The following is an 18,576-nucleotide window of genomic DNA, read 5'->3' as shown; positions in this document are numbered from 1 at the left end:
TTTCTTAGTTTCCCTGGTACCTCGTCCTTGACAGATTTTGCGGTGTGCAAATCAGCGTTCTGTAGGCCTTTCTTTCGTGTCCCTTCTTTCGCCATTTTCATTCATAACAGCGTGTACAAATTCGCCTAACAGCAAGCTCTTCTCAAATTTATTAACGTAATGAAAGTCAGAGACAAGGAAAATAAATAGAATTAAAAGCGGGAAGAGCAGATGCCTATTATGTGTATCCTAGACAAGCAAGTCGAAATGTTTTCGGAATGATCTTCCGCGCAGCGTGGTGGACGATTCGCTCAAGAAATGAGCTCTTCGACGACACCAAGGCCTGGTGGGGAGCAACAATGCCCGCAAGTTTTATGCATGCGCTCGTTCCATCTTTATCGTGAAGTACTGCAAGCAAAACACGAGATTTGAAGGAAGGGACAACACGAAGCGGTACTGACAACTGATCATTTAATGAAACGAACGCCAAGCTTTTATAGATCAGACACACGTGTGTACCTGAAAAGTAACGTAAAAACCAATAAAAAACATACAGAGCGACCTTAAACGGGTACGATACAAGTATGAAGAAAACGCTGACAGACTACTGAGGCACCGAACACGTATGTGTAACACAGAAAGAAACAAAAGTTCTTTCTGAGAAACCGTCGCATGGACACTGCCTCTACAGTCTCTCTTTCGAGCTGGCCATTTTTTCTGCCGATAATCTCAGTCTTTGAAAACAAAGGACAGCAGCCCAAGCAACTACGGCAATGAATAGCCAAGTTCGACCCTCCAACAGCCCCCAGGGAAAGTTCATGCTCACGCAAGCGAATGTTAATGCACATACCGGTTTATCCAATGTAGTATCTGCCGTACTTTAGTGGAATCTTATATATGACACGTGTAGTGCAAGGCACATGCGAATTTGTATGCTTCGTTTCACAGGAGGCCGACCCCGTGGTCCCCTTACCACTATGTTGCACAACTGTGAAAGTTTACAAGGTGCTGAAAGGACAACATCAACCCCATATTTACCAGAAATCTTTTTAAGATTATGGGAAACCTTGTGTATGTAGGGGAAGTACTGTGAAATTTTTCCTACTAGCCTGTTCATTAGAAACTGATGGTTTTCGTCCTTTTACAGATACTTGACAAGCAATGATTCGGCAACTGATAGTAAAAGAAAGCTAGGAAACCCCACTTTTTCCAGACGTTTCACTTGAAGTTGAAATCTAGAAAGCTGTTTGTGGTGACATGATTTTAAAAGCGCTGACCTAAAACATGATAAGGCTATACCCGCTTTATAAGCTTTGAATGAGATGAATCGAAAGGCAGAAATGCTTTTTCGCACCTGGGCTCGAGGGCCCAGCAAGAGTGGTCAGCGGACGAAAAATTTAACTTTAAATCTAAAACTTTTTTTTAAAAATTATAGGGTTTTACGTGCCGAAACCACTTTCTGATTATGAGGCACGCCGTAGTGGAGGGCTCCGGAAATTTCGACCACCTGGGGTTCTTTAACGTGCACCTAAATCTAAAACTTGGATTGACCCATTATGCAGAAGCTCGTAAGTTCAACTGGCTTGAGCAAAAGGAAAAGAGCGACAAAATCTCGAGAGCCACTTCTGCAAAGGTCCTTCTCTGCTGAAAGTTAGTATGATTAAAAAATCGTCTACGTACCTAAAGATTCTTAAAATGGAAGGATGAGTCAGCTTAAGCTTCAGCACACGGTCAAAATTAGCAAGGAAAATTTCACAAAGCCCTGGTGCGACACTGGACCCAATGCATATGCCTCTGGGATCAATAAATCCGGCACGCCGAATTCATTTTGACTACCTGGGGTTCTTTAACGTGCACCTAAATCTAAGCACACGGGTGTTTTTTTTTCATTTCGCTCCCATCGAAATACGGCCGCGGTGACCGGGATTTGATCCCGCGACCTCGTGCTTAATTAGCAGCGCAACACCACAGCCACTAAGCAACCACGGCGGGTTCAACTAGGAACAAACGGAGCAAAGCGTGCCCCTTCTCCGTTGTACTTAGTACCTTGAAAAAGGCAGATTTCAGAGAGCGAGTCTTCAGCACACTGTAGTCTTCACATATCTCTTGTACAGTTCATGCATGCGCACAACGGTCAGCCAAACTCGAGAAAGATCTCGTTTCGGTATGCCGCCAAACGAGATGAGAAATGCCGATTATAATTACGGGATAAAGTGACACAAAAATCAAATATTAAGTTGAGCTAGATTGAAAGATTATGCTTCCGCAATAACGAATTCTTCATTCGTAATGAAAACGAAGCTATTGTGAGCGAGAAAATGACAAAAATAGAAAATCGGAGCGGCGCTCTCTGTTGTCGACCATTATGTGTGGCGTCAGCACCTGTGATTCACCGACACCGGTCGTGACCCCCCACTGCGAATGGCATGGCTTTTCATTACAAACATGAGGGCACCATAGTACAGCAACAGCTTTTGAGGTCTGTTTTATGAGGATGACATTGTGTCACTTGCTAACAGCCAAAGTGATATGCAACGCCTGGCTGATATCCGTGGACAGGAATGGGAGAATTAGGATTGAAATTTAGCGTTAAGATACCAGCTTTTATGGAATTCAATGAAAACAGTTGACACTGTTAATACAGGACCAGGTGCATGAATAAACGAAGGCAATATATTTATGGAAACAGGACAAAACAATAACAGTAAAGGGGAAGAGAAATGCAGCCATAATGAAACACAGAGCGCTATGGGGATACAATAGCTATGAGGTGCTCAGGGGTATGTGGAAAGGTGTAATAGTTCCAGGACTTACATTTGGAAATGCGGTTGTTCGCTTGAAATCAGGGTACAATCAGGACTCGATGGCAACCAAACGTCAGTGGGACGCCTCGGATTGGGCGCTCACGGGAAGACTACTAATGGTGCTGTGCAGGGTGATATGGGCTGGACAAGTTTTGAAGTGAGGGAAGCTCAGAGTAAAATTGATTTTGAAGAACGACTGAGGAATATGGAAGAAATTGGCTGGGAGAGCGTTGAGGTATTCGTACAGGAAAAACACTGACTCACAGTGAAGGGAAAATGCCAGGAAGCTTACCAGCAAGTATGCGACAGGTATGGTCAGCAACATGACAACAAAGAGCGCCAAACGCAATGTAAGAGCGGCTGAGATAATCTCATGGAAATGGAACGGCAATGAAACAATGGACACAAGCAGAGCCATAGAATGACTCACGCAGACTGAACACCTTCAGCCGCCAAGCAGTATGCTTCGTATATAGAGCTAAATAGTCTACGAAAACATAACGGCCTAGAGGGCCGGCGGTCACGTGGAGATGATGTCAAGGCCTCCGCTTTGGCGTGGGCGGTTCAAATTGAGCAGCAGCAGTGGGACATTCAACTGCAATGTCCTTGTCAAAAATAATATACATATAGTGGCCTGCAGAAAGCAATGAAAGAGTTCTAGACGAATACTCTGTCGATATAGTTCGACTTAATACTTTCCTTAGCGTCCCTTTAACGTCGACATATCGAAACCAAAAAACACGTGCTTCATCGATTTCATGAATGAGGCAGGGGTATGGTGCGAAAGGCCGTCGAATGAATTTGTACTTACATGCCGATCGGAATAGTATCTTGATATGAATCTCTGGGGTGGCTTAAAAAAATTCGTATCACAAAAAAATCACTAAAAAAACGGGAAATTACAAAATCCTCAATTTTTTTTTACTATCCTAAAACCTCCCGGTGTCTCACGGCGAAATATTACGGAAAACTACACAGCAGAATTTGAGAAAATTATTCTTTTAAATGGTCCTCAAGATAGGAAGAAAATCATGCTTCGATCAAAAGGTGCCATGGCACCGCTGATCGCGCAGCCTTCTATTGACGCAGCGCCGTCATCTTAGTATCGCTGTAAACTCGAGGGATCGGAGCTTCAAACAGCCGCAGGGACGTATTTTCTCATGCAGAAATAAAATTTCGAAAAGCGACAGTGAGAACGCAAAACAACCGCGGCCGTTTATTGCTCTAGTCACGTGTCGCGCAGGGAGCGTCCCTATTTCCTGAATTTAAATCATTGGTGCGCTTGTTTGCGCACATTTTGGCTGCAGCGCGTGCTCGGAGGCCGACATTTTGACATCTGCCTGGTTATCTCGAGTTTCTTACGTTTCTGCATCCTAACTGCTGCCTGGTGTTGATAAGGACATGATTTGAGCAGGGGAATCAGTTTATTTGCGGCAGCAAAGCTACTTCATATCTTGCAATCCGACGGGCGTAATGGCAGAAACGTTCCGAATTGTCAACCGGCGCCGAAGATGACGGAAGGCGCGGAATACGGAGATAAGGATAGCGAATGTCGCGGATCTTACTGACGCGGCAAGACTGTCACCTGTGATTGGCAGCTCCTGGTAAAGTCGCAATGCGTTTGAAAACGGCCGAAAAGCTGCATAATACTGCCAAAGAATTAATATATATATATATATATATAAAATAAAGCACAGGATTGCATAGAAATGTAAAGAATGCAAGGGAATTAGCGTTGTAAATTTGAAATTTCAATTTTTCTTGAAACCTCAACACGAGACAGACAAAAGAAAAGCACAATATATATTAGGAGGCGTACGCCCCACCCCCTTAAAAATGGCCGCACATGACAAGAGCCAGAGGAGCTATGGGTAAAATGGGTAAATGGGCTTTTTACCCATTTCAAAAGCTTTTGAAATGGGTAAAAAGCCCCACTAAAGAACAATAAAAACAGAAAAAGGAAAAAAAGGTGTGCTATGGTGCTCTGTCTACATAAGTTGTCCCAAGGTTTACAGTATGTAGACAATAGATATGTGGTCAGTAGTTTTCTCGGCCCCCCGCAAATTGTCTATCATGTGCCGTACGATAAATAGGAAACTTGAACAGGGTGGCAAAAAAAAGAAAAAAATGATTGCGGCATTAGACATGTGTCCCCTTTAGTGCCTAACACTGGTACAGTTTATCAGATTCCACTTAAGTGCAGGAAAACTTACATTGGACAGAGCGGCAGGTGAATTAAAATTTGACTAAAAGAACACAAACAATCACTTAACAACCCTAATACTTCACATCTAGCATCCCATTGTTTCAATTGTGCTTGTAAACCTTTGGTTGAAGACACAAAAATTCTTTCAAGACACAAATGCCAAACCTAACCACACGGGAAATAATCGAGGCATTTCACATTAAAAGATTAGGAGAGACTTTCGCTAGCCACGCATCATTATTTCTGTTAGAATGCGAATTTCAATATCTTCACAGCATGTGTGTTAATCTCAAGTAGTATCTTTTTGTTGTTTTCTTTTTGGCTTCCCTACCTCTTGAAACATTTAACTGGTGTCTTTAGACCTTGTCATAAGAACCTTGTCATGTTCATATGCTGCGGTATTTGCAATCACCTATATATATGTTGATAGTTTCAATAAAAATTTAGTTGAGAGTTAGCGCTCGTCCTGTCTGCTTCTAGTTTCTGTCTGTGCCACTTCGCGCTACAATTCAAGATCATGTTATTTAGTATATCCTCGGGGCCAAAGGCACAAGTCTCTCAAACAGACTTGGGCCGGACTTACGAAAAATTCGTATCATCCCGAAATTCGTATCAGGCGTGATGCATCACCGAGATTCTACTTAACAGGTCACGTGTTTGTGATGTGGGGTCTGTGCAACTTCCAAGTTTTAAAGTACATCAGTCACATCTCCCAAAACATCTCTCTGCTTTGTGCAATCTTCGGAGAGTGGCAGCAGTGAAGACGAAGAATGTAAATACCAACAGAGCCGGATTGAAGTAGCATCTAAAGAAAGTCAGACGGATGAAATAAAAAATAAGGTATGAATATTTAATGAAAACTGTTGTGAAAAACAATAAGCATGTGCATATGCAAATATTTAATACGTATATATTGTGTGTGTATCAATTACTACATAACATGATATGCTGAGGGATGCTTAAAAAGATATCAATCCAAAGTTTGTTCTATGGGGATCTAATTTACTGTCTATGTGTTGCATTTTCATGCTGTATTCAAGTAACAATTAATGACTGGAACATGAGTTCAATTGACAATGAACTATTGCCATTGCCTATTACTTGACGGTGAAAGATAGCCTGCTGTGAGCTACCTACTGCTAACAATACTATGCATATATTTACCAAACTCCTCATGCAATGTTTTTCTCACATTAGCAACAGCAAAAGGCCCAGACAGTACAAGTAGCAAACAGTATTCTCACTATTTCCTAGACTACACATAAACTTCCCTGTACATTATGAACATCGCCAACCTAGAGAGTTCATATAAAATCTGTCAACCATACAATTGTTTGCAGGGCATGCTGGTAAACACATTCAGAGTAGCATGTTAGTACCAGCATGTATAAACAAAAGGGAGAGGCAGAAACACATTGTACTCTGTCATCTGCCCTCTTCAGCAGGTGCTTGAATGGAACAGCAGTGCAAGACAGCAGTTTTGCAGTGTAGACAATGCGAGTAATCCTAGGAGAGTGTGCACAAGGACTGCAGAAATGTTTGCACCCTAGGCAATAAGCGCCAATCCTCGACCATCAAGGAGGCAATCAGGTGCGGTCCACAAGCTCTCAAGGAGAGCAACACGTGAATCCTCCTGGGCACCACAAATGCTGCCTGCAATCCACGTGGCTGCCAGCGAACCACAAAGGGTGCCAGGCCCTCACATAGTTGCAGCCAAAGCTGCTGACTGGGAGGGCTCGGGCATAGCCGCAGGGTCGACAGTTGTGCTTCAGGGGAGACATTGAGCCTGCAGCCAAGAGAAAAAAAAAACTTGTCTCACTGACAGTTGCAGGAAAACAATGTAGATTAGCGTGAACATTATCTACAAAAAATAGTTGCAAATTTTACAGGATTCAAAGCAGTGAGAACAAACGGACAAAAGACAGGAAAGAATACACAAGTTCCATCCCTCAGTTGAGTAGTCCGTGGACGAACAAAAAGCATGAGAATAAAAAGCAATAGAAATAATGCAAAACCAAGACCAGACTCATGCAGTGCACAAGTGCACGCTACGACAAAAAATTAAATTACATGCAAAATTAAATTCTCATGCAGTTCTAAGTCGCCTATCATTCCAGCCTGACATACCATATTTCTCTATAGCATTTTTGAAGAGGCCACAAACATTGCTACAACCTTAAGCATGTTTTCAAAACTTAACACAACCGAGGAAAAGACTGCTCACAAGCCATTGCTACTAGCATGGCTTAGCAGACTATTGTGAAAAAAACAGCATACTGTTCCCACAGACTGTGCCAGACCATAGCCCGGTAGGTGTCTGGTGATAGGTGAACCTCATCCGGAAGAGGCTCTGGAATGGGTAGTGGGAGCAGCAGGTCTTCAAAGCGCACTTGCAGCGGCTCCAGCCAGCACACATGACTGCAGCTGTCCAGGCTTGTGAATTCAGCCCTGCGTAAAATGATCATTAAGTGCAGCCAAGGCAGCTGTGCGTCTAAGGCCCAACAACAGGTTTAAATTCCATAACGTTCTGCGAATACCGATTAGTGCACTGTGCTGCACAAAAGATCCAGCCACATCAGCTATCTGGCAGATCTCGATCTTGGGGTGCCGCTCGACTCTCACGCGTCCCCTGATGTTTTCCCCGCATAGCTCCCGCGTGTAAGCCGTCTTCTCCGCGTAGCTTAGTGACGACGGCGGTCGGTCTGGTTGCAGCGCATTACGAGAGATCGCGCGAGTGTTGCGCTGCTAACGCCACCTAACGGCGGGATTAATCGGGCGCGACAGAGAGTAGGTCTTCCTCTCGGGCTCGGCAAGCGGCGCGCACGTTCCGTGCGTGCGCCGACCCATGCTTCTGCAAGACCGTCTCGCGAGGCCTAGGAGCAGAACACCGGAATGGACAAACACGATTGTTCGAACGCGCCACCGTTCGCATGACCGTACACGCGAAAGACCAGGCGTTAGTGTCCAGCATGAGGCGAAAATATTCGTTCGATATCCAGTCGCGGTGAGTCGGATTTCTCAGATTTGTCGTGCGCCCATCGGCGCATTCTGTGGATAATATTTCGGCTAGCAGGCATAAGTGTATGAAAGGTGCACTAAATTCCCTTGTGATCGTTTGCACTACTGTGTTGCCGTTCCTTTGCCCCAAGGGCACGTGTGAGACCTACACAATCTTAAGAAAACACCTACTGTTCAGGTGAAAAATTATGGTGGTTATCAAACCAACGAATATCATGTTGAAACTCACTGTCGAGTTCAGAAAAAAAAGCATTACAGTGCATAGGAGCGCATTCCAATCACTGCACAAAAAGATCCGAGGCATGTCTGTTTTAATATAGATAATTAGGTTCAACACAATGAGGAAAGCTAGGCCAGATCTTAGCACCGCTAACTTGAGTTAGGTGGATAAAGAGACCTCTTTATAAGTATGCAACAAGTTCTGGCTTAGCTAGTTGGTAATCCACATTAGTAACAGCATTGGAGTGCAAGAAGGCACTCCCATTCAGGCACACACTCACACAAAAAAAAACACCCAAGAAAGGATCCGCCTCTTTCAAAACAGTAATAGCAAAGGGGAAGAAAAACGTGGCCATAATGAAACACAGAGTGCGACAGGGATACATATATATGAGGTGCTCTGGGGTATGTGTAAAGGTGTATTGGTTCCAGGACTTAGGTTTGGAAATGCGGTTATTTGCTTGAAGTAAGGGGTTCAATCATGACTCGATGGCAAGCAAAGGTCAGTGGGACGCCTCGCATTGGGCGCTCATGAGAAGACTAGTAATGAAGCCGTGCAGGGTGATATGGGCTGGACAAGTTTTGAAGCGAGGGAAGCTCAGAGTAAAATCGATTTTGAGGAATGATCCTGAGGAATATGGAAGAAAGTAAATGGGTTGCAAGAGTATTCAGGTATTCCTCCAGAAAAAACATTGACTCACAGTGTAGGAAAAGAGCTAGGAGGCTTACCAGCAAGTATGCCACCGGTATGGTCAGTAACATGGCAACAAAGAACGTCAAACGCAAAGTGAGAAAGGCTGAAACAATTTCATGGGTGGCGGCAATGGAAAAGAAACCTGCTACAAGTAACTACCTAAAAGGGAAAAAAACAAAACCAGGAAAGAAACAATTTATGATAACTCAAAGGGAAGTTCCTTACTTTTTGAAGTGAGGTAGGATGCTTTAGAACACGTAGTTATAGAGCGAGGTACACCAAGGACGAAGAAGCATGTGCTTGCTGCGGTAAAGCTAGGGTAACAATATAACACGTTTTCGTGGAATGTGAAGATATCTACCTAGCTGCCGGTTTAGGCTCCTCTGGCCTCCTTGGAGCCTTTGGGTTCAGGGATAGCAGGGAGTAAGTAAACACGTTCACAATAGAGATTAGTAATAGGCGATCAGAGGTTTGGTGGCAGAAAAGTATGGAGATCACAAACAACATACCAAAGTTTATCCAATCCAATCACAAACAACAGAAGCATACAAAAACAGTTTCCTGTAATGGTTCAAAAAGTTTGATGCAGAGAATTATTTGTGTTTCTGTGTTTTCTCAAAAATATAGGTACGGCATTAAGCAAAATAAGAACAAGAGCTTGGTGGCGCAACCCACCACCCCATTTCATAGCATCCATCCATCCATCCGCGGCAGTGGCCGAGCAAGGGAAGAACAAGAGGAACCAGAAAAACACACGCTCGTGTTTAGACTCTTTATGCACTTACACAAAGCTTCGCTCTATATAGATTCCAACTTATTCGATCTGCTGCCTTTTTTTTTACTCTTTGTTATGTATCCACAGACGGTGTGACCAAAAATATGTATATTACTGAAAATGCTGTAGAAGGAGGCTTACCCGCTGTGGTTGCTCAGTGGCTATGGTGTTGGGCTGCTGAGCACGAAGTCGTGGGATCGAATCCTGGCCACGGCGGCCGCATATAGATGGAGGTTAAATGCGAAAACACCCGTGTACTTAGATTTAGGTGCACGAAGAAGAACCCCAGGTGGTAAAGATTTCCGAAGTTCTCCACTGCGCCGTGCTTCATAATCAGAAAGTGGTTTCGGCACGTAAATCCCCATAATTTAAAAAGAAGGAGGCTATCAAATAGACTGACATCTTGCAACCAGGGGCGCGATCACAGATCGCTGTTTGGAGAGCGCATTCAGTCTCGCCACACGCGATTGGCCGCACCCACATCGTCAGCCGCAGGGTGCGGCCACGTTTTTGGTGACATCAAAATGACGAAACGCTCTGGTCAATCATTTTGAAACCAAGCACGTCGTCTGCTAGAGGCAAAACGTGAGGAGAGGTGTGCAGTTCGAATGGTCATGCGCTCGCTACGAGACAGACTTCGCAAAGCACGTCTGGTGGATTGGATTGGATCCAAACGGCAGCTGCAGTTACAGAATGGCACGTTCGGATCCAATCCATAGTCTAATTCTGGAAAATACCGCTTGAAATTAGCTTCCGTTGTGTTGGCGTTGCTTGAGGAGGAAGCAGAGCGGTTGGAGGTATGAAATGCGTTTGGAGAGATTACAGAAAGCGAATTCCGACGTCGCTTTCGTTTTTCAAAATGATCGGTCGATCAATCCATGCATGGATGGATGGATCGATGGATGGACGGACGGATGGGTGGATGGATGGATGTTGTGAGTATCCCCTTTGGAACGGGGCGGTGGGTTGCGCCACCAAGCTCTTGCTATTATACTGCCTAATGTCCTACCTAGGTTAAAAAAGAAATAAACAAAAAAACCAATATGAACTCCCATAACCAAATTTTCTGACCCCGTATTGCGAGCTTTGCTTTTGTACATCTCCGGTTTTTTTTTATCGTTTCCCTACTTTTCATCCACCAAACTTCCAATCGCCTCTTACTAATCTCTATTGCGGACATGTTTACTTTTCCCCTGCTCTCACTGAACCCAAGGGCTTCAAGGAGGCCAGTGGTGCCTAAATCGACTGCTGGGCAGATGTCATCACATTGTAATAAAACATGTTCCATCATTTACCTAGCTTTACTGCAGCAAGCACATGCTTCTTCTTCCTTCTTATATCTCGCTTTATAGGTGCGTGGTCAAAGGCATCCCGATCTCGCTTCGAAAAGTAATGAGCTTCCTTTTGAGTTATCACAAATTCTTTCTTTCCTGATTTCGTTTTTTTCCTCTTAAGTAGTTACTCAGGGCAGGTTTCTTTTCCATTGGCGCCACCCATGAGATTATTTCAGCCTCTCTTACTTTCCACTTAACGTTTTTGTTGCTGTGTTGCCCACCCTACAGGCCGCATAGTTGCTGGTAAGCTTCCTAGTTATTTTCCTCCACTGTGAATCAATGTTTTTCCTGTACAGATACCTAAACACTCTCCCAACCAATTTACTTTCTTCTATATTCCTCAGTCGTTCTTCACAATAAACTTTACTGTGAGCTTCCCTCACTTCAAAACTAGTCCAGCCCCTATCACCCTGCACAGCTTAATTTGTAGTCTTCCCGTGAGCGCCCAATGCGAGGCGGCCCACTGACCTTTGGTTCCCATCGAGTCCTGCCTGATTGTACCCCTGATTTAAAGCAAACAACCGCATTTCCAAAAGTAAGTCTTGGAACCATTACACCTTTCCACATACCCCGGAGCACCTCGTACCTATTGTACCACCATAGCGCTCTGTGCTTCATTATGTCTGGGTTTCTCTTCCCCTTTATTATTTTTTCTTGTGCTTCCACATATCTATTGCCTTCGTTTATCCATATACCAAGTTATTTATATTCTCTTACCCAAGATATTTCCTATCCCTGTATTGCCACTGTCTTTTCATTGTTTTCATTGAATACCATAACACTTGGTTTTCTAACACTAAATTTCAAACCTAAATTTTTGCCTTCCTGTCCACAGATATTAGCCAGAAGTTGCAAATCACTTACCTTGTTAGCTAGCAACACAATGTCGTCCGCATAAAATAAACCTGGAAGCTGCTGCTCTACTACTGTACCCACCTGTTTGTATTGGAGATTAAACCCGATATTACTTCCTTCTAGCACCCCCTCCATCCTCACCATGTACATCATAAACAGCAGTGGGGATAAAGGGCACCCCTGCCTCAGTACCTTGTTGATATCAACTTTCTCATCGCTCCTCATCCCTTCCCATTCAACGCAAACGGTATTTTCTAGGTAAATCTCTCTCAAACGCTGCAGACCATCGTCACCTTGGCCTTCCCTTTCCAAAATATTCCACAAAATATTGCGGTCTACGTTGTCATATGCTCCTGTAATGTCTAAAAAGGCCACGTATAACAGTCTGCTTTCTACTCTTGATATTTCAATACACTGAGTAAGAACTAATAAGTTATCATCCATACGCCTACCTATTCTGATGCCATTCTGAAGTTCTCCCAAAATGCCATTATTCTCTGCCCATGCTTGCAGCTTTAATTTCATTGCCTGCATTGCTAGCCTGTAGGTTACCGATGTAATGGTCAACGGTCTATACGAGTGAATTCTATCTTTCTCCCCCTTACCTTTATAAATTATATTCATTCTACTTTGGTGCTAACTGTCTGCTATTCTTCTATCTCTTAAAAGTTTTTTCCACTGTTTTGACCAGAGCTTCCTTACTTTTTGGTCCTAGTTCATTATTCAGCCTAACAGGAACCTCGTCTAGCCCTGTGCCTGTGTGCTTAGGAAGTTTCTTTTCGGCTTTCTTCCAGTTGAAATTTGTCAGCACCAGCTCCTTTTCCATCTGGTTCTCTTTCATGCTCTTTTTTTTTTTTAATACAACCTCGTCATTGCCTTGGAAAGATTCGGCTGTTATTTTTTGGATGCAATTTAGAGCCGCTTCCCCTTCCAGTTTGTTTCTATCTTCGTCTAGGATATGTTGTATTGTTGTTGACTTCCAGCCTAATAATTTTATGTGGTTCCAAAACATTCTAGGTGCGGCCTTCTTTTTCTCACGTATTTCTGATAACCAACGTTCACTTTCACCTTTTATCTTTGCTTGCACCAGTATTTGAATCACAGACTTTTTTTCTCGGTATATTTCCCATTAATGGCTACTTCATCCTGCGGCAACTGCACCTTCTTTGCCTGCCTGTGCTCCCGGGATGCTTTCTGTCATTCGGCGATCGCTTCTCGTATCTCCCTGTTCCACCAGCTTTTCGGTTTCTTTTTTTCCTTTCCAACAAACACGTTGTTTCTCTTTCCGTATTTCTGTCGTTATTACACTTGGAAGCTCACTATATTTCTACTCTTTATTTGGCCACTTGCCCAGTTCTTCCTCGACTCTAGTGACTATATTTGTTATTTGTTCAGTGTTCAAATTTGGACTGGCCATTTTGCACTCCTTTCTTTCCCAACTAAATATCCCATTTTCAAAATGATGTGTTTATGGTCACTCCCTATGCTGCTATACCCTTCCTCATCAATGACCATTTCTCTCAACTTATCATGAATACCTTCTGTCATCAGACAGTAATCAATGGTTGATTGCCTGTTTCCTACTTCCCGCGTGATCTGCCCTTCACACTTAGGCCCTGTATTCACGATAACGAGGTTATGTTGCTCACAAAGGTCTAGCATTAACTTCCTGTTGTTGTCGGTATAGCCATCTAAATCCTGTATGTGGGCATTTATGTCACCCTATACGATAATTTCAGCATGATTCCCGAAATCATTAATATCTGCATTTATGCATTCTACTAACTCTTTATTCTTCTCTGTGCAATTATTTCCACTCTACAAATACGTAACGCCCAGCCAAGTTTTTTTTCCTGCTCATTGTGCCTGATAACCAAAGATGCTCTTGACATTTTGAATTTACTCTTTTCCATTTGGCTCCCTGATGGATGAGCATTCTGACTCCCCCTCCCTTTCTTTCTTAGTTCTGTCGCACCCTTTCCAAACATAATTCTCAATCACTGGCGGCTCTTCCAAGTCGCTAAGATGCATTTCTCTAACTGCATACACCCCTATCTGTTCTCTATTTAACTGCTCCTCAATCTCTGCCCATTTATTTTCTGCCGCCCTGCATGTTTATGTAGCCTATTGCACAGCGAGCTCTCTTTCTTGCTTTTGTCCTTTTTCTGTTATTGACGGTGATGCTATTCTGAGGTTCCCCTAGGGGACGTTCTTCAATACTACCTACTCTGGCCTCCTGAGCGCCCGTGGGCCCCCTAAAAAAGCAACAGCGTGACCAGCAATTTGCCAGCCCACTTCTCGTGCCAGCCAGTAATTGAAGTGGATCCAGTCTCGTTTAAAACCACCACACCTTCTCACTTCCCTGTTTACTTCGACGACCTCGAAGCCTTTCTCTCGGCTCATTTTCCATATCGCCTCATTAGCAGCCACTACGACTCCTTGTACGTGACTGTCACGTACAGGCACCTCCAGCACTGTGCACACTACGATCTGCACCTGAGGGGATAGCTCGCACGAGTCGTCCACCCCCTTCGCCAAGCGCTGGCCTAGTCCTGTCCCTTTCCTGTTTAGGACATCATTTAGCCCACCTGCTACTATGACAAGGTTGCGCACATAGGCATTTTCTGCGAGCTTTTCTTTTGCTCGCTCTATGACAGAATCCAGTGTCCACCCTGGAAATGTCCCTACTGCCACTTTTTTATCGCCTTTCACCCTCTCCACAATCGCTTCTGAGCACCTAGCCAGGCTTGAGTCGCCGGCGATAATCACCCTTTCACTCTCTCCTACCTCTCCCTGCTTCCCTTTATCCTTTTCCATGTGATTCAGACTCGACAAGAGGCATTGTCCCCTGTGCTCCTGCTTTTTCCACGTGGCAGCCTCAAGGTAGGTGCCGCTTTTTCTAGCTAACCATTCACCACGTTGTACGCATTCCACGTACTTTCATGGCACTCCCTCTCCTGTCATGTCGGGGCACTGCGTTCCATTGTCACGACCATTCTCGTTCACAATGGCGGCCCTGTTCATGTTTTCCTCGGCTGCTTCAAGTCGTTTTTCAACTACATTCCGTGCATCACGCTCGCTATTTAGCTCATTTTTGAGCTTTTCCACCTGTTTGACAAGCTCTTCCTGGAGAGCCTCCATTTTCTGCAGCCTAGTATCGACATCACAGTGTGTGCCAGTTGACTCGGTTCCCTCTACATTCTCGTCCGTCCCCTCAACTGCCTTGAGGGACCCCCCACACACTGCCTGCTTTCCTGGCTTTCTTGCCATGTATTGCATGCATTTTTCTAATGCAAATACTATAATACTATAATAATGCAGAGCACGTGCCTTTTAGCAAAAACCAATACACACAGGGTCCAAATCCTCAAAATGTCGCAAAGCAACTCTCACCAATGGTTCAAAAGCAATCAATGCCGTGGAGAACCAAGGTATGACACACTCTCGCACGCACTCAACCACGCTCTCACTTTCCTACCAAAACACACACAGTAAAACCACGAATAGCTATTAGTCTTGCCACCTCCAAGCTACCATTTAAAGGCTACAAACACTCAATGTCCCACTCGGCTGCACGTGTTGAAGCACATGGCGCGAAAGGACGCTCTAACCATCCTGCAAAACGAAATGTACACGAAACACACCCGCACACACGAAATACACGAGAGAGAGAAAAATAGGGAAACCACCCAATTACTATTTAAAAGCTAAAAAAATATGCAAATCAAAAACAGAAGCAAGCTCAAAGCACGCACAAAAACTTATGATTTCATCGTCGCCATGGAGACCTAAAAAGCACGTCCATTCGCCACAAAATCTCAAGCCATCTCAAGAACAGTGCGTTGAATAGCTCCCTCTGACGCACCGAGCCCCGAGGGCCCATTCAGACATTGTGGTGAGACGACATTGCGGTGAGACAACATATGGTTGTTGCCTCTTGAAAAGCATGCCGTATTCCCGTCACTTTCTTTTTTCGATGCGACACCCCCTAGCGATGATGCAGAAAAACCAATACTAATAAATTGTATAGTCGGATACAACTCAAGTCTGCAGTGAAGCCCCACCTACGCCCTCATAACCGCCAGCCACTGTTCCTCCATGAGGCTGTAAATAGTTCATACTTCAAACTTCCTGTTGCCTAAATAAGGCAGTAAACACAAAAATAAAATTATAAGCGAGTAATTTTGTACGTTTTCACTCCTCTATTATAGTGGAATGGTGAAAGCCTAATTCTTTACTGAACTGAAACAAAACACTTGCTTCACTGTAACTACATATTTTCAAGTTTCAGTTCAGTTGTCAGTGAAGTTTCATGAGTAAAACGAGGTCAGCAGTGAAATGAACGGTACCACGGACTTTTGAAGAGTGAAATGCTCAGACTCCATACACTTTGTCCATGTCTGTTGCACACCTCATTGCTTCATCCGATGAAAAGACTCTTTAAGAGCAGCAGACACTCCGAAGGTATCAAGTACGACGCCATGTTGAAATGATCGCCTGACGATGATTTTGTCTACTTTTGTGATCGGCTGGCAGAGTAACAACCTTGCATGGTCCGTGTGCCTTGGTGCCAACTGCTGTTTTTTTAAGTTGTATGCTACTATAGTAGCCATATGTATAACTATTTGAGAACGTGCTTAAGCTTGCAAAGGAAAAAAATTCATATAAATATTTTATTCATTAGGAGGCAAGAAATATTTCCTTTTGTAGTACGAGAGACATTCCAAAAGTGTTTCATCACATATTTATTTTAAAGAAAAGGTGGTACAACAGGTGAAACAAACAATCATCCACAAGAATCTACGCCCGTTTCTGGTTCAACAACAGAAGGAGCATCAGTGGAGGAGGAATGACAATGCGCAGAGAGCCGAAGAGAGAGTAGCAGCAGATCGGCGTGCCCAAGGTTATTCAAGTACAAATCACGATGGCAAACAGATGTGTGCTGACAATGTGGTCACCAATGGAAGTGCGTGCTGTTATCCGGTATGAATTATGGGTACCTGTTTCCTGCACTGAAAGCCGCATTCCCAGGACGCCACTTTGAAAACAATGCTGAGGTGTAGCAGGCTATCTGACAATTCCTTGCATCGCAAGGCATCGAGTTTTACCAGAGTGGTTTCTTGAAACTGATTGCATGCTACGACAAATGCCTCAATGCCGGTGGCGACTATGTGGAAATATAGTAGAACGTGCAATTTCCATGATGCCATGGCGTAGTTTTTTGGAGGGCAATAATGTTTCTGTGTGAGAATAAATTACGAAGCTTACTTTTGGAACGCCCCTCGTATATTGCACCAAAGCAGATGACAAACGAGGCATGTAAACTTCCGAGTAGTTCACCTAGCTCTCGCCGATGGCCGATGGGCTTCTCTCTTCCTCCCATTCTCATAAATTTTGCGAGCCACCCACTTTGTGACGCTGCAGCGATTGAATGCGTTCTGTTTCGAGCGAAAATCTCCAATCACGCCCCAGGACCTCATATCATGGAGTCGTCATTGTAGGGCCATTGGCTCGTGGTAGTGGCCGAAAGTTAGCACCAGATGCAAGATTATATTTATCCCTTTGATTCAGAAGAAAACTGTGCTCAGAGAGTGATGGTGAAGTAAAAGACCTGTATTGCACATCCACTGTAGAAGAAAATCAACTTTGGAACCGCACACTATTCGTCTGACACTTTTACTTCACTGCGTACCTGTCTGCAGTGTTACTTCATAAAAAGTCTCAAGATTTGGCAAAAGGCTTTGTATTGAGGGCACACATCTACTTCTGAAAAGTAAAAAAGGAAATGCAATATGTTGTTTCACAATAAAACACTCTTGTGGTTTATTTTCTAGCTTAATACCGTACATTCTGGTGTAAAAAATGCATCCCCCCCCCCCCCTCTTAGATTTGGCTGTGATTTTTTTGTGGTGTGGCCCATGCACAAGTAAAAAATAATTATATGCATATCTGCTCTGAAAAACAGTTGCGATTGCCACTGTATGCAATGACCATAGAATGTGTGTATGCGCCAGTAGAGCATTTCACTGTGAAAGGAAGCTTCATAAGTGAAGCCAATTTGAATGAGGGCTCAGACTACACCGCACAAAAAGTTGTACGATGAAAACACTACTGAGTTTTCAGGAGCAATGTGCATGGATTGTAGCTGAGAGAGCCCGTGCATGTTTCAGGCGGTATATGATCAACAAAAGGTTACTGCACATGCATGAAGTACTAATAAAAATATGGGTGCCAGTGCGCACATACTCAAGGAGGCACACAGCAGCAGGTTCTGCCTATGAAAAAAGCACTGTATGTTGCATGAACGAGCACATAGAGGTGGAAGATGCAGAGGGACAAACCGTCGGGCACCAAGTTAAAAATTGTGTGACATCACCAATGCTTTAAGCCAACAAGCTTGTCACAATCAACCGTAAAAGCAATGAACAAACTCAAGAAGAGCCCAGCGCACACAGCAATATGCCTCTACACATTGCACTGCGTCGATACTGCATGAAGATGGCAGCACATGCCCCACAACTATGGCTGATTAGGGAAGGGGCTGTGGTCCCTACATGGATTATCTTCAAAATACAGTTTTCTTAAAGGGACACTTATGAGAAACAGTAAATCAGTTGAAACTTGTAAAGTATTTCTTCAAAACAATATTTTCACTAATTTTGCTGTAATATGTTGATTATTAGAAGAGAAAA

The 18,576-nt window shown here is 43.8% G+C and overlaps 1 protein-coding gene across 2 annotated transcripts in view; it reads right to left on the bottom strand.

The window, feature by feature from the left end:
- Positions 1 to 433: 433 nt before the first annotated feature.
- Positions 434 to 18,576, bottom strand: part of LOC126545444 (uncharacterized) — a 244,514-nt gene continuing 226,371 nt past the window's right edge. For both annotated transcript variants that reach the window (XM_050193324.2, XM_055061243.1), the window contains exons 20-21: positions 7,267 to 7,437; positions 434 to 6,775 (exon numbers count right to left, since the gene is read on the bottom strand). In XM_050193324.2, the coding sequence (XP_050049281.1) occupies positions 6,496 to 6,775; positions 7,267 to 7,437 (451 nt within the window). In that variant the 3' untranslated portion in view covers positions 434 to 6,495. The remainder of the gene's footprint in view (positions 6,776 to 7,266; positions 7,438 to 18,576) is intronic.

The sequence above is a fragment of the Dermacentor andersoni genome, chromosome 1 (assembly GCF_023375885.2).
Source record: "Dermacentor andersoni chromosome 1, qqDerAnde1_hic_scaffold, whole genome shotgun sequence".
NCBI lineage: Eukaryota > Metazoa > Arthropoda > Arachnida > Ixodida > Ixodidae > Dermacentor > Dermacentor andersoni.
This window is presented reverse-complemented; position numbering and strand designations above follow the sequence as displayed.